General features: G+C 35.0%; 2 protein-coding genes across 3 annotated transcripts in view; one reads left to right on the plus strand and one right to left on the minus strand.

Moving 5' to 3' along the window:
- LOC140169976 (short transient receptor potential channel 5-like) overlaps nt 1-14789 on the minus strand; it is a 166684-nt gene that overhangs the window by 14352 nt on the left and 137543 nt on the right. Inside the window, exons 6-9 of the mRNA XM_072193289.1 lie at nt 4576-4671; nt 2824-2955; nt 2050-2237; nt 154-296 (exon numbers count right to left, since the gene is read on the minus strand). Of these exons, the coding sequence (XP_072049390.1) occupies nt 154-296; nt 2050-2237; nt 2824-2955; nt 4576-4671 (559 nt within the window). The remainder of the gene's footprint in view (nt 1-153; nt 297-2049; nt 2238-2823; nt 2956-4575; nt 4672-14789) is intronic.
- On the plus strand, nt 5461-14506 carry LOC140169973 (uncharacterized). 2 transcript variants are annotated; one of them, XM_072193284.1, is made up of 6 exons: nt 5461-5706; nt 9094-9270; nt 9481-9549; nt 10220-10378; nt 10851-10964; nt 11451-14505. In XM_072193284.1, the coding sequence occupies exons 2-6, from the start codon at nt 9094-9096 to the stop codon at nt 11484-11486; spliced, it is 555 nt and encodes a 184-aa protein (XP_072049385.1). In that variant the 5' UTR covers nt 5461-5706; the 3' UTR covers nt 11487-14505. The 2 variants fall into 2 exon arrangements, with proteins under 2 accessions (XP_072049385.1, XP_072049386.1); XM_072193285.1 differs by lacking the exon at nt 10851-10964 and having other exon boundaries at nt 11451-14506.

The raw sequence follows: 14789 nt of genomic DNA on the forward strand, positions 1-14789 counted from the left end.
CATAACTAATCAGCCTATGTTTCAAACTTTAAAACACAAGAATTGATCAAACCGTTTTTGGATTATATTAAAATGTCTTAGGGGGACTTTCTTTTTTGGAACCGTTTACTTATAACAGCAAAAAAAAAGAAGACATGTTGGTGTTACACATACCTATTATCCATAAGAGAAGCAGGACTTTCGTTGGACGCAGTAAAGTAAATACCGTATGAACACCGTCGAGAAGAAAAGTGTCACACGTCAGTAGAAAAACAAAGATCAGGTCAGAAGACATTTGAAGCATAAATTTTGTATACCTGGAAGAAAGTACATATGATGTATAAACATGATATAATATTTGAAACTATTATTGTATGTACATTTTGTTCTAAGCTTGTGTGAAGCCATAGTATATAGTGTGACTTTTCTGAAGATGGGACGCCATGTTGGATTCGACAGTGACAGATTCGAACCTTTGCATTTACGCAGTTGCGTCGTTAGCATTCGAACAAGTCGCCCTTTTTCACGTGCATATGCGCCATGCAGAATAAGGTTAGCGCGCGTGATTCGACTCTGCCACTGCGAAACCTAACATGGCGTAAGGCTGTAAACTTTAGAACAGATAGACATAGTTTTTTTAATAATTATCTTATAATAATAAGCATCAAATGAAGTTTGATTGCATTACAATTTTATTCCATTTTACTTTTGTTATTGTATTGGTGTTATTTCTTCATTTTACAATGATGAACCGAATTGAATGTTTGAAATGTAAGTTTGATGTAATACCAGAGTACCAGTAATATCATGACTCAATTTGCAAAGTTACTGACAATGACATACAAATCGTCGGACGCATCACATACTGGTCTATCTCGAAAAACACGCATTTCGAGAAAATCGCAATTGAAAATCTTCGTATTAAGTTAACCTTTCTATAATTTAATTATACTATGGATTTTAATGAAAGTGGTTTTAAATTAAAGCATATACTTAACTAATTTATTTTAGTGGAATTTTGAATTATATTTATGTATGCAGTATTGCTTAAAACTACACTAAAGTTGTAGTTCTGTATGTGAAATAGTTAATTTCCCGATATCGTATTTAAAATTCGTTTCATACTGGTCTATCTTGGGGGCTATCTCGATTTCGCGAACAATGATGTGACTTAAGACGCATCACATACTGGTCTATCTCGAGATAGACCAGTATGTAATGCACTTTCAATACGATATCGGGAAATTAACGATTTCACATACAGAACTACAACTTAAGTGTAGTTTTAAGCAATATTACATACGTAAATATAATTACAGATTCCACTTAAATAAATCTGCTAAGTGTATGCTTTAATTTAAAACCACTTTCATGAAAATCCGTAGTCTAATTAAATTATAGAAAGGTAAACTTAATACGAAGATTTTCAATTGCGATTTTCTAGAAATGCGTGTTTTTTCGAGATAGATCAGTATGTGAAAATACGTATTTTGAAAAAATCATAGATAGTTTAAATTAAACATTTTATAACTAATTATCTAGGAAAAATTGAGGTCTGTAATTTGTTGTATTTGAAGAGCTCCGTAAAAAAGAACTATATACCAATTTTCTCAAAAAAGTCAAAAATTCAAGATAGACCAGTATGTGATGCACCCGACGAAATGTATGTATGAATGTTTGAATAAATAAACAAATAGATAATTTACAATTTTATAAATAGATAATTAAATAGATAAATAAATAAATAAATATATCAAGCTGTAAATCAAATGATTAAGTGGTGAATAAATGAATAAATTTAGTTACTAGATTTCAAAAATCTTTTTATTCTATTACGCATTTTGCCTAAGTCTAAAATTGTGTTTAAACATATTTCAAAACCCCACGATAAGAGTGCCTCAGTTTAAATCGCCATACAATATGGCCGCTGTATTAATGTCATTTTATAACGTCTCAGTAGAGCTTTTAATCCAAGCATTAGTCTACTTGATGGTCTGAGCCTCTAACAACAAATATATTCACATACTCCGTACTGTCCTTCATAATGACCAATCCCTTCACAATACTCACGGACATCCTATGTTGTTTCTAACCCACGTCGTTGGTACATACAAGTAGGTAAGTGAGATAAAGGGAAAACACAACACCACGGCGAGAAAAAGTAATCTTCTGTACATTGTGGTTCGATCACGTAGGTACGCTAACCGTCCGTAGAATTTAGCCAAGATGGCCTGTTGGCAGTTTGGATGGGCAACGAACTAAATGAATTATTGATGAGAGAAAGATAGAAGAGAAGAATTATAAGGGAATATCCGTTGCCTTTAGTTAGAGCGATGATAACAAACCTAACTTAAAATATTGTGTAATATATTGGAGCACATTTAAACATATTGCTTACATTTACACATTACTTCAATAATAATAAAAGTAAATGACTTTGGAGCAGCAATTTGCTTAGGTGACATTAAATGGAGTTGTGGTGAAGGGAGTCTGTGGGGGGAAGCAAAATATAGGGGAGAGCGGGTCTTCTGGGGGGGCTAAAAACATAATTGGGTCTTTGGAGGGGCCAGCGGGGAAATTTATTAATAGACTATTGTCTTCTTTTTCTTATTTTTTGTAACATTGTTTTCAAAACAGGGATGTTAAATGAATAATGGGAAGGGACAACTTATCCTGGTTAATTCTCAGGTTCCTTATTTATTTGACACATACTCCGCCTTACAATGCAAATGATGGTCGATTATGGTACCGCCATCTCTCCAATGCCAGTTACCTCCCATTTTCCGTGTGAACTTTCACCCTTCGAGATGTACATTAACATATACAATTTTCCTGACTACGTACATGTTTTTGGCTAAATCCGATGGCTCGTGAAAGCTTCGGAAGCGGTCCGATATATCTCTCCATTTCCTCTGGTTCTATATCGGAGGTAGTGGACTCCTTCTTTTTGTCGTGGTTCGTTAGAACTGTCATAATCTAAAAACAAAAGTTAAAGAAAGAAATACAGTTGATTTCTGATTGAAATTTGAGCACAGAAATAATTTCAATAAAGATACCCAAAACACACGTGATAAATATTTTGGTCACGGGCGTTTTATTATGTTCCAATCAGAACAATTATTTGAGAGTTGATATAAAAGTGTTATTTTGTAAGCTGTGGATGTGGTACCCAATTGATCGATTTAAACAATTGCAAATAAAATCTGGTAACGCACTAGTGAAAGTACAATATTATTTTCTTTCAAAAGCGATGAGAATTGGATAAAACTATAAGAATTGAAAATGTTCTCATTTCTATGAAACTATCAAGTCCGTGAGCATGGTTCCCATCCAAATGAATGAGAAATACTTATTAACGTATACACAACCTATCATGCCTCGATCAGTCCCAAAGGGTTTAAAGTTTCACAGAAATGAGAAATATTTCTTAGTTTTGTTTTTCTCATCGCTTTTTGAAAGAATTCTCATTTTGAATTTCCACTGTAATAGTGTTGGAGAGTAACTATTATCAGTTTTCACCCATCATAATGTATCTTTCTACACATGAATAGAATCTGAACGATTTTATCTCTTATCCCGGCAAACAAAAACGTTTTAAAAAACGTCTTTTTGCATGCTCGAAACACTGGAAAATATTTTTTCAACACATAAAATTTAACATTATGTTCGAATATTTGCAGAAAGTGTTCACGAAATGCGTTTTAATACGTGTTAAATACGTGTTATACCCTTTATATACCTTTTATATAACCCGTTTTCTGGCAACCTTTTCTAACCTGTTCAGCTAATAATGTTTTGTGTTGGCTGAGAACGTGTTTATTGACTTGTTTTACTTTGGGGGACAAGGATTCGAAAAATACACGCAGCACAAGTAAAACATACTATCTGTTATCTTATCTGCAAATTATGATTTTACCACATTTGGGATTCGAAGAAAAAAAATTAGTTGATTACAAGCCATACTTTGGCCAAATTGAGTTAAGCATGGGAAATTGTTGCTATACATATAGGCCTATCATATGTATGAAAGTTCAACTCAAATTCATCCTCTGTGTCTATTGAGCATGTGAAAAATAGCATGTATGAAAGAACCACCCAATTCCATGATTTGAGTCTTGTAACACATTGATTGAAATCCAGTATGTATAAAAGCCCACGTGTAACACATTCATTGCTGGAGAATGACTTTTGAAAAAAAAAACGGGTTTAATAAAGGAAAGTGTGTGGTTTATATTACATGGCAGAATGCTTATCAACATTATACATACCTGTGTGCTTTATTTTGTATTATCTTACTAGTGGTAGTAGTAGTAGTAATCTCATTCCAACATTGTTGTATTTCCAGCATTTAAAATGAACCCCACGAAGTCCCTGAAATGCTAATCGCCATACCTAATACAGGTTAATCCACTCATTTGCACGTAACACTTTCCATATTGGCCAGGTAAATCTAACTAAAGGAATTAAAATGATACACAGGTTCTTCTCTCAAAATCACTTCCAATGGACTTGGGTAGGTTTTGTATTCATGTATTCATTTGTCTGATCATACCGTTAAAAATAGACATAGAAACGATTAAAAGCACAAACACGCACCTCTTCAGTGTTTCGAGCATGCGAAATGACATCACGTCCAATCTCGTCTACGTTCTCCGCTAACTTAAGGTAGGTATACTTGAATTCAACATCCGTCTGTGATAAGAAATAAAGATAATGATTTCCGAGATACATTAGATATAGGTGGTGCAATACGTTAACATTTTACATGGAGGTCTTTCACCAAAACAATCTGATTCCAAATTGTGTGACAAATTGCACAAGCAATTTGGACGCTAGAAGCTACGAAATCCCGCATTTGAGAACTTAAAATGAATTTTCATGCTACATTGATTAATTGACCAAAATCGGATATGCATGGCCGGCAGGTAAAACTGTATAAAATGTTACAATAAATAAACAGTGGTGAAAGTACAGTATAATTAAAAAAACAAAAACAAACAAAACTGACTTGACAATAAACCAAATCTGTACAATACATGATAGCGTTATTATACATATCAGTCCAGACATGTTTAGACCCAGGGCTGTCATATTGCACAGATAACTTAATAATTTATTCAAATTATTTACTTCTTTTTAATATTGGTTGTTGACATTTAGCGTGTTTATAGTAAATGTACTGAGTTGTGAGCACATCGTTTACGACAGCCTAAATTCATGCATATGCCACAACTGATACTGTTTATAGCGAATAAGAGTTCACGCACATAAATAGAGCGGTTGCGATTACTTAACGTAAATATCTATACGAAATCCCGTTACAGTAATTTTAGAAATCGCAACCTATCTGAATGACCTCCGCCGCGCCGTAAATCAAAGTCATATATGAAAGAAGCAATGCGTCATATGTACCACTTCCTGCAAAACTGTACCAAATTACCACCCGAAATATACACCCCAATACGTTTTATGACAACTGACAATGGATTGTGGGCACTATGTAAACTTTTGCACTTGAGTTGCAAATGAGGGGCGAATTTATGACTAAAGAATGACATACAACGACGAACTATGAGTTAGCTATATGGGTAAAAGACGAGGAAGCTGTGCGCATGATCACATGAAATGAGTTGAAGCCGAAGTAGCAAAACCGATTTTTATTTCATGACACTGATTATCTTTTTGCCGCACGATTTAAGATTGGGGAGAGTTTGAAACAAAGGAAAGGTAGGTAACAAAGGAAAGGTAGGTCATATGTCATAATTAAGATGGTATACACTATAGGAGGCAAATACATAAGATATATGCCCTACATTTGGGCTAGTTAAAACAGAACACATCAGTAATTATGATTACACGAGGAAGTAGATCCATTATTTATGTTCAATTGCTGCGAAAATATAATAATACTTCGGAATGAACGCTATTCATGCCAAAATATATAAGGAGTATACTATATAGTAGTAACATATTGGGAAATTTAGGAAACACATGTCAGTGCATAATGCAGGCTTTTCTCAGAGAGGTGTGAAGATTATTAAAAACAATACGCAGACTGTCCTTAAACTGATTGCACCCATACTTTTGGTTAAAAAGAAAGAAGTCCTTTCTGTTAAAGATTTCAGTGTATCATTATTTGATTGTATTAATATTAAACTATAATCTAGTCAACTGGACTTACTATTTTTGAGTGGGAAATTTTCACGTCCAATCCTGAACGCATCATCAGCCCTACTGATGTTGTGGCGGCAAAAGTTCATTGACCTGTGAAACGGATGTTGTAGTATCACAGGTCACCACCTTTGAGTTCAACCTGAGAGGTATCTTCCTGATCGCTGAACTGTAGGCCCCGGCCAAGTTGTGACGTAGGCCGCCTCCCCTGTTAAGTGAAGGCTCCTCCCGTTTCACGTAAATCGCTTCTTTGACCCCTCTCTCAAACCATCTGCTTTCTCTGTCCAAGATTTTCACATCCTTGTTATCAAAAGAATGCTTTGTAATGTCCAAATGCGTATAGACGGCGGAGTCACCGCAACCAGTGCTGGCTCGTCTATGCTGGTACATACGTTTAGCAAGCGTTTGTTTAGTCTCCCCTATGTACAGCTCTTCGCATCCACTGTCTTGACACTGAATCGCGTAAACGATGTTGCTTTGCTTGTCTTTAGGTTGTTTATCCTTGGGGTGGACTAGCGCTTGTCGTAAAGTGATCAGCGATCAGGAAGATACCTCTCAGGTTGAACTCAAAGGTGGTGACCTGTGATACTACAACATCCGTTTCACAGGTCAATGAACTTTTGCCGCCACAACATCAGTAGGGCTGATGATGCGTTCAGGATTGGACGAAAATTTCCCACTCAAAATAGTAAGTCCAGTTGACTAGATTATAGTTTAATATTAATACTGTTTACTACCTGGATGAATGATAATCTTCACAAACGTATCATTATTTGAGTAAACCTAGTCACTTTGCAACAACTAATGGAATAATTATTTACCTGTGATTTATGGAAAGCATCAAAATCGTATGAGGCTGAATTGGTTATACCATTGCTTCTGTTTGTAAAAATTATGTATATTAAGTTGTCAAATTTATAACTGTGAGGAATTAATTAATATAAAGTCACGTAGGACCCCAAAACCGAGCCCAATTTCGCTTATTTGGATATAATAAAATGATGACATCGGTCCTGGTGCTTAATTAAAATTGTCCATATTTCTGGTCTAGATCATATAAGATCATCCATCAAATATACTTTTGACATTACCAGCATAAAATTATTGACCTTAAGGTGGTACTACACCCCTTGATAAATTTGTGACTATTTTTCTCAAAAAATAATAACACACTGGTAACAAAAAACGTATTTTTTAGGGCAAGGAATCTAGTTACTACACTGGATTTCAGTGACTCAAGACAAGCGGTATGTTATTTATGATAAGAAAAGAGGTACCGCTAGAATGTACCTCATTTCTAAACATATATAATGAACCACTTGTCTCGAATCACTGAAATTGCAGTGCAGTTATTGGATTCCTTGCCCCTATAATATACAAAACTTTTGTCAACAGTGTGTAGTTATTTTTTGAGAAAAATGCAAAATTAGTCACAACATTTATCAGGGGGTGTAGTACCACCTTAATTTAAATCCAAGTTCAGATCCTATGTTTTCCGCGCTTTGCTAAACCCCTTGATAAATTTGTGACTATTTATCTCAAAAAATAATAACACACTGGTAACAAAAGTTACGTATTTTTAGGGCAAGGAATCTATAGTTACTTCACTGGAATTTCAGTGACTCAAGACAAGCGGTATGTTATTTATGATAAGAAAAGAGGTACCGCTAGAATGTACCTCATTTCTAAACATGAACCACTTGTCTCGAATCACTGAAATTGCAGTGCAGTAATTGGATTCCTTGCCCCTATAATATACAAAACTTTTGTCAACAGTGTGTAGAAAAATGCAAAATTAGTCACAAAATTTATCAGGGGGTGTAGTACCGCCTTAATTCAAATCCAAGTTCAGATCCTATGTTTCCGCGCTTTGCGACTCTTTTGTATTTTTCCGTATAACCTTGAACCATGAACCAAACTCCTCGCATTCAATTACTGGTACAATACAAACGAATACTAATGTACTAAGGTAATGTTTGACTCTCGTCGCACACGAATGATCAAGTATATATCTACCACCAGCGTCTACACACTTAACACAGTATAGCGTTAATAGCACTACTGAAAAGGAAGTAGATTAATAATTAAAATTAAATGTAATTTTTGAGTATAGGGTTGGCAAAGGTCAAACAAACTTATACCTGAGGTGGATGGCGAGGGGATAGGTTCTTTAGCAGCGTGTTACAATAACAAGCAGTGTTCGCCTTTCCCTTGTTGCCATGATAACAGTGAATTCTTACCTTTTTTTTTATAAATAAACTGAAATTTAACCTATTTTGGTTGGCTCATTGCAGCAATACACGACACATTTTTCAAAACCAAATAGTTTTCACATAGTGAAAAACGTGACATTTCCCCACATCTTTGCATCGAAAAAAATTACTTGTCAGGGTATTCTGGATATTGTCATTACAGGAGGTAGTGCAGGTGACATGGCCCCACTCATATGATAGAACAGCATGGGCAGTTGTTTACAGTGAAAGCAATGTTGCCATAAAATAATGCATTTTGGAAAATTAAAATTAAATGAGATTTTTAAACTGAAACTTTGTACTTATGAAAAAGGGGACTTGGGTTCACTCAATTCTGATGAGAAAGACTTTTTTTTTATCGTATATCAAAAGCAGTGTTGCCAGAAAAAAGTGCACTGATTTTGGAAAATTTGTTACAAACTGTGACATACGTGTAAAATAAGCTTTATATTGTGAAATGCATTTATTGCATTTCTTAATGTTGAAGCCGAAGTAATAAGGCAAAAGAGAATAACTTCATTTTCCTCGCGGTTTTCGTTTACTGACGAATCCGAAATAACTAAAACCGCCCAGGTTTTACAATGACAGTAGAGGGCGATTATATCGTGTTTTCTCCTACAGAAGCGAAGGGCACTAAAGGGCGCAAATCATTTTTATTTGTAAATTAAACTATAAGATTTTATTTTCACAGATGTGCGATAGACGTAGCACCCTTTTACTCGTAGGAGTGACATTAGTTCTTTTGGGCGTGACTTCAATGATTGTAGGCGGAGTCGAGACAAAGTATCAAAGACAAATTGGCGTTGATTTGAATGGATTGGCCACCTATATTGGGTTCCGTTTTTATGATAAATGGGCAGGAGTAGTCGTGAGTATTGGTCAAAATGACATGCATACGATTGATGTTATTGCAAAATTGATTATAGCAATAGTGGTAAAAACGACGATTTTAATACCAGATCGCACGAGCAACTCGAGGAAAAATAAAAACTGTGGACCATGCACCATCATTAGCATCATCTTTTCATTTATAGAAACCGCATTTTAACGAGTTCATGTAACGTTTTTATTATTTCAGTTCATTGTAGCTGGATGCTTAAGTTTGTCAACAGCCAAGGAATATGATGACAGGCGCAACAGGAATAAGGTAAGATACATTATTTGATCCAACGACATAATAAATTTACAACCGTCTTTTCTTCCCTTCTTTCTAAAACTTTTTGCGATGGGGTTTTTAAAACTCGGCCATATTTTGTAACATGGACTACGAAAGGGGTAGGGTTCTTGCCATCCCTAATTTTCAATTATAAACGTCATATACCGTTATATTTGATATTAATGTATAGCTAGGAGTCTCTTCTATTTAGTGATACCAAAAAAGGTACAAGCATTTTCCACATAATGTCGCTGTGACACCATAATGTGAGGGCGCAAGTTTTGGAAATTCTAGTTATGTACAAAAGTATAGACAAAATTAATTTTCGGCTAAAAATTGAAATTCTACGAACATGCGAGTTTCATCAAATATATATTTATTTATAAATTCAAGATATAAATAGCAATTATGAAGTTCCTATTTGAATAATTTTACAAGAGCGAAATGAAAATCAAGTACTTTACTGCAGAAACAAATCCACCAACCTCTTCTATGATCACATCAAAGGATGGTAGTGTTAGGGTTAATAAGAGGTTATCAATCTACATCATAAAAGTCAAAAATGTTCAGCAAATACCAGCAAGGCTGATAATTAACCCTAATTATAATAATATCATCCACTGTACAATCATAATTATTTCTCGTTTCTTAAAAACATCAGATGATGGCCTTTTTAGTTGCTTCTACCGTCGCAGCTATGATTGCTGTACTCCTAGTGAACGAATTTATCCTGGAAAACGCGAGGGACAAAGAGTCTAATCTCATTCTTGACAGATGCTTAAATCCGGATAGCTACACTTATCTTCCTCCAAACGAATCCGTTGAGTACAAGCTCTTTACTGATTATTTATAATATTTATGTGGCCTAATTTTCCCTGGAACTCAGCCTTGGTAAACGACCCTTTGACTTTCTCCCACGTATCCCCTATAGAGGTTTTGCAGGTTTAGTTAAACAACATAAACCTAATAACGTCTAGAGGATTATCTATTCAACATATTAACCACTCTGTTATGAAAGACTCTGAGAGTCTAAGTCTACGTGTAAATTGACATTACAAGTGAAAGTCCGTTTCAGTTATTATCAAAATGATACTTTTTTTCGTAGGAAAATAGCTACGTTGTATAATGTTTTATTAGCACAACTATATTTTGTTCCAGAAAGGCTAAATCCGAAGTTTACTAAATGTTAAGATGCAAATCATTAATAATTATCCCTTGAAGTTAGTATATAGTTCTCAGTAGATAGTGATTCAAAGCTATAAAATAACTTCATGGTGCTATTTTACATACAGTGCATTATTCAAAAGTTGTTTATTACCAACACTGCGATTGGATGTGCGGCATTCCTGCTTTGTATCATAGGCAACATTCTCGCTTTGAAAAGCTTATGTTCCTGTGGTGATGAGGTAAGTATCATTGCTTAATCTATATACTACTGCAACCTTGCTATGTTGCGGCTAGAACATCCAGACTTCAACTGACGTGACCAGCTGTCAGTTGCCTGATGAACTCTGGGAGATCTTTTACGTATCAGTTCAAGTATTCGATTTATTTCAAAAATATCGTTTCAACTCTTAGGTAACTAAAAACATTCACTCATGAGTATCATTATCTGATTCAGGTCAATTATTACTTAGTATTTAATCATCAAGTGTACGGGATATTTTTCTGAAATAGTTTTCCAATAATCGCCTCTCACCTCAGCAAAGACCAGACGGAGTGCTCTCTTGATTTAATACTCATTGAATTCATTTTCCCACGGCAAAACCCTAGAAAGTCGCCACAGCAGGGGATTGAACATGCCACCCCCTCTCGTACCCGCTTGAGTAACACCCCTTATCATGATACGGTATGGTAAGATAAAAAAATTGTTTTGATTTATTGTCATACAGGGTTCTCAGGAACGCAGAGAAATGCAGACATTCTAATACAGTCAAGGTACTATGAAGATGACAACTTGCAAATGCACCATGACCTGACCTCGAATGAAACACAATTCAATGTGATTTTCATAAATGATGAATAGATATTCATCTCAATGTATAAATTACGGCGATTTGCAGAACAAGTACAATTCTCGCGTTTCACAATACGATGCGCCTCCAGCGGTCGCTGGGTCGAGGCCAAAATATGCAGTGCATCATGGGAAAATGTCGACATCCAAAGCCCGCGTAATACATACAGGAACATACATCATTGTGGGTGTAAATGTCATTAAACAGATACATTTCTATCTATTGATCACAGGGAATTCTTCGAGGAGCTGTTTTCAACATATTTGTTATCACATTCGCGTGAAAATTCAATAGCAGCTAGAACGGCGATGTCGACTCTGGAGTCAAAAATTTGGCTGCCAAGAGCAACCGCTGGCGGCGCATCATATTGTGAAACGCGAGAATTATCGTATGGCATTGAATGCAAAAATACAATAAAAGTTATAATATTTAATTTTTGTTAGGATGTGTATTACCGTGGAATAGTCTATTACTTTAACGCTATTCTAACATTTATAGGTTTCATTTAGTGTTTCATGTGTTTCTACTATCCTCTACCGTGCGTTGGTCAGGTTTCCAAAAACATCAACAAACAAGCAAAGATAAAAAACTTAACCTGAACGTTTAGACCTGAACTACTCAATGACAATGTTTGTAAATAAAGCTGTGGAAAAGTACCAGTACTATTCGAGAGCAAGCCTTATAGAGGTTATAGTCAGTATCTGAACTAGATTTGGACAACTATACTTGACTACAGGTATTGATTTGAACAACTAATCATGACTAGTTCAGTCATATAGAATCTTTGAAGAAGTCACTTTACATAGTAGGTTACGATAAATTGAACAAGATGGTCATGCTGGATGGGTCTTAATTGGTTTCTTTTTTGTTGTTTTAATATTACAGATAACCACATGGTACACATGCCGTTTGATGGAGCATCATGTGTCTGATGCAGCTATTTATAGTTTCGTTACATCATCATTTTAGTATTACTAATAGTCTTAATTTAGGGTTAGGCCCGAATCAGCTAGCTGCTGGTCTTACCAGACGCCCTGCAATAAATTCAAAGCAATATTAATATGAGAAACTTTTAAACAACTAACAAACTATATTAAACAACAATATATTAAACTTAACATAGTGAAACAATTGAGCACCACATATACTTCCGGGTTGTAAGTAATTCTAATGTGACAGGACTACCGTAAAAATTCGTTAATAAGCATATGATGACCTAAGCGCAAGAAGGCAGTAAGTCCACTTGGCCCCTCAACATGCATACACTAAAGTTGCGTATAGTTTCGTATAGTTTGGTAATGTTTTAAACATGTTCAGGGGCCAAAACAAATCTTTCACAACCTTTCATGATGTTTTCACCCTGGAACATGTATTAAACATTATAAAACCCTAAGAAGCTATGCGTAACTTTAGTGTATACATGTTGAGGGGCCAAGTGGACTTATGGTCTTCTTGCGCTCAGGTCTTCATATGTGCCAATTAACTAGAATTATTTCTTGAAATTTATAATTAACTGTAACACATATATTTGTAAATTAAAAACAAAATTTGAAAAGGTTTAATAAACTAACGTAAATATTCGTTCATGTCCAAAAAGGCACATATGCTTATAAACGAATTTTTACGGTATAGCTTTGTAAAGAACATTTAGGTATTTACAACCAATTGAGGTTTTGTACGGCGTAAAAAGCAATCAAATAAAATACCTTTTGGATAATATTGTTAACTTGCTTTATACCATTTTAATTTCAATTAAAACACACCAAAATGTCATATAATGCATACCGTCAAATGCACAACCATTGCTCTATATTTTGAACCAATCAGAGGCGCACAGCAACCATATTTGTGTAAATTTATGTTTATTCCGTTTTTCATAATTTAAAACCGAATAAAGCAACATTTTCTGAATTACTGAAACCTAAAAAATTCAACTGGTTTTATCATATGTGTTACAAAAAGTATGTAGGAAAAAAGTATCGCCAAAGGGACTGATCGACTCTATTGTGTTTGAGAATGAGAATAACGGTATTATTTTAGCCGCTGTCGTGGATATATCGTCACATTACACGGATAATATATCATTATTTCAAGGAGAACAACGAGGCGAATTTAACCCCAGGATTTCAACATCAATAAATTCTGAATATGGAGGTTTAATAAAAGTAGTGAACGCAGAAATCTTATATAATCTTAATCGTATTCTCCTTTCATCTTCAATGCGCTAGTGATCATGAATCATCATTCTACTTTTCATGAGAAGTCGTTGGCATACCATTCATTCGACTGTAGTAGTCATATTAGTTCAAAAAACTGATCCTACCGAAAGAAACATATTTGAAGCTACAAACTTGACATAATAGTATGGAATATTTGTTGCTAAATTCTAAGACTGGTCTGGAAAGGATCTGCTTAAACCGTACGGGCTAGATATTAAGTGGGGTGTGTCGGGAGATGGTGTAAAATAATTGTTTGGTAGAAAGTGTGCTTTCCATAAGTTTACATTATGGTGCTCGCTCATAATGTAGCGAATTTGCATAATATGGCGGATTTAAGGAGGCTGAATTTGAGCTTTGTGGCCCACATTGTTCTGTTATTATCAAATTTATAGGGGTTTGATGAGATATTTCTTAAACTTCGTCAACAATTGGTATTAATTACAGCTGGAAATTTCTTACAATGTACGAAAAGCTTAAAATATGGCTCTAAAAATGAACCCAGGACCTCTATTTTCTAGGCAAGTAAGTATTGATCTGCCTGAGGATGTAAAAATATTTGTATGTGGAGTATTCGTGTAAGTGGAAAGTATACCGCTTAGTTAAATGTATGATAGCTACACTTTTATTGGCATGTTAGCATTGAATAACGAAATAAACAAAATAAATGCCGGCGTTTATATAGCGCCTTTACAGTTTGATCGCATCACTTTTCTTGTATTTCTTATTCCGCTACCACTTGGATATATCACACCACTTGCAAGACTTCCGACAACAACTATACCGTTATAACAACCCCTAACAGCTCCCCGGCCCAACTGGGTGGATTGGAAAAAGCGAGAGAAATTGTCTTTCTCAAGGTCACAACACGTTGGACCATGCTGTGGTTTGAACCCGCAAAATGTCGATCATGTTACCTGTTTATAGTAAATAAACTGAGTTGTGAGCACACCGTTTACGACAGTCGTTAGATATATACCGTAAATGGTGCTGTTTATAG

This window comes from Amphiura filiformis, chromosome 14 (assembly GCF_039555335.1).
Source record: "Amphiura filiformis chromosome 14, Afil_fr2py, whole genome shotgun sequence".
In the NCBI taxonomy this organism is placed as follows: Eukaryota; Metazoa; Echinodermata; class Ophiuroidea; order Amphilepidida; family Amphiuridae; genus Amphiura; species Amphiura filiformis.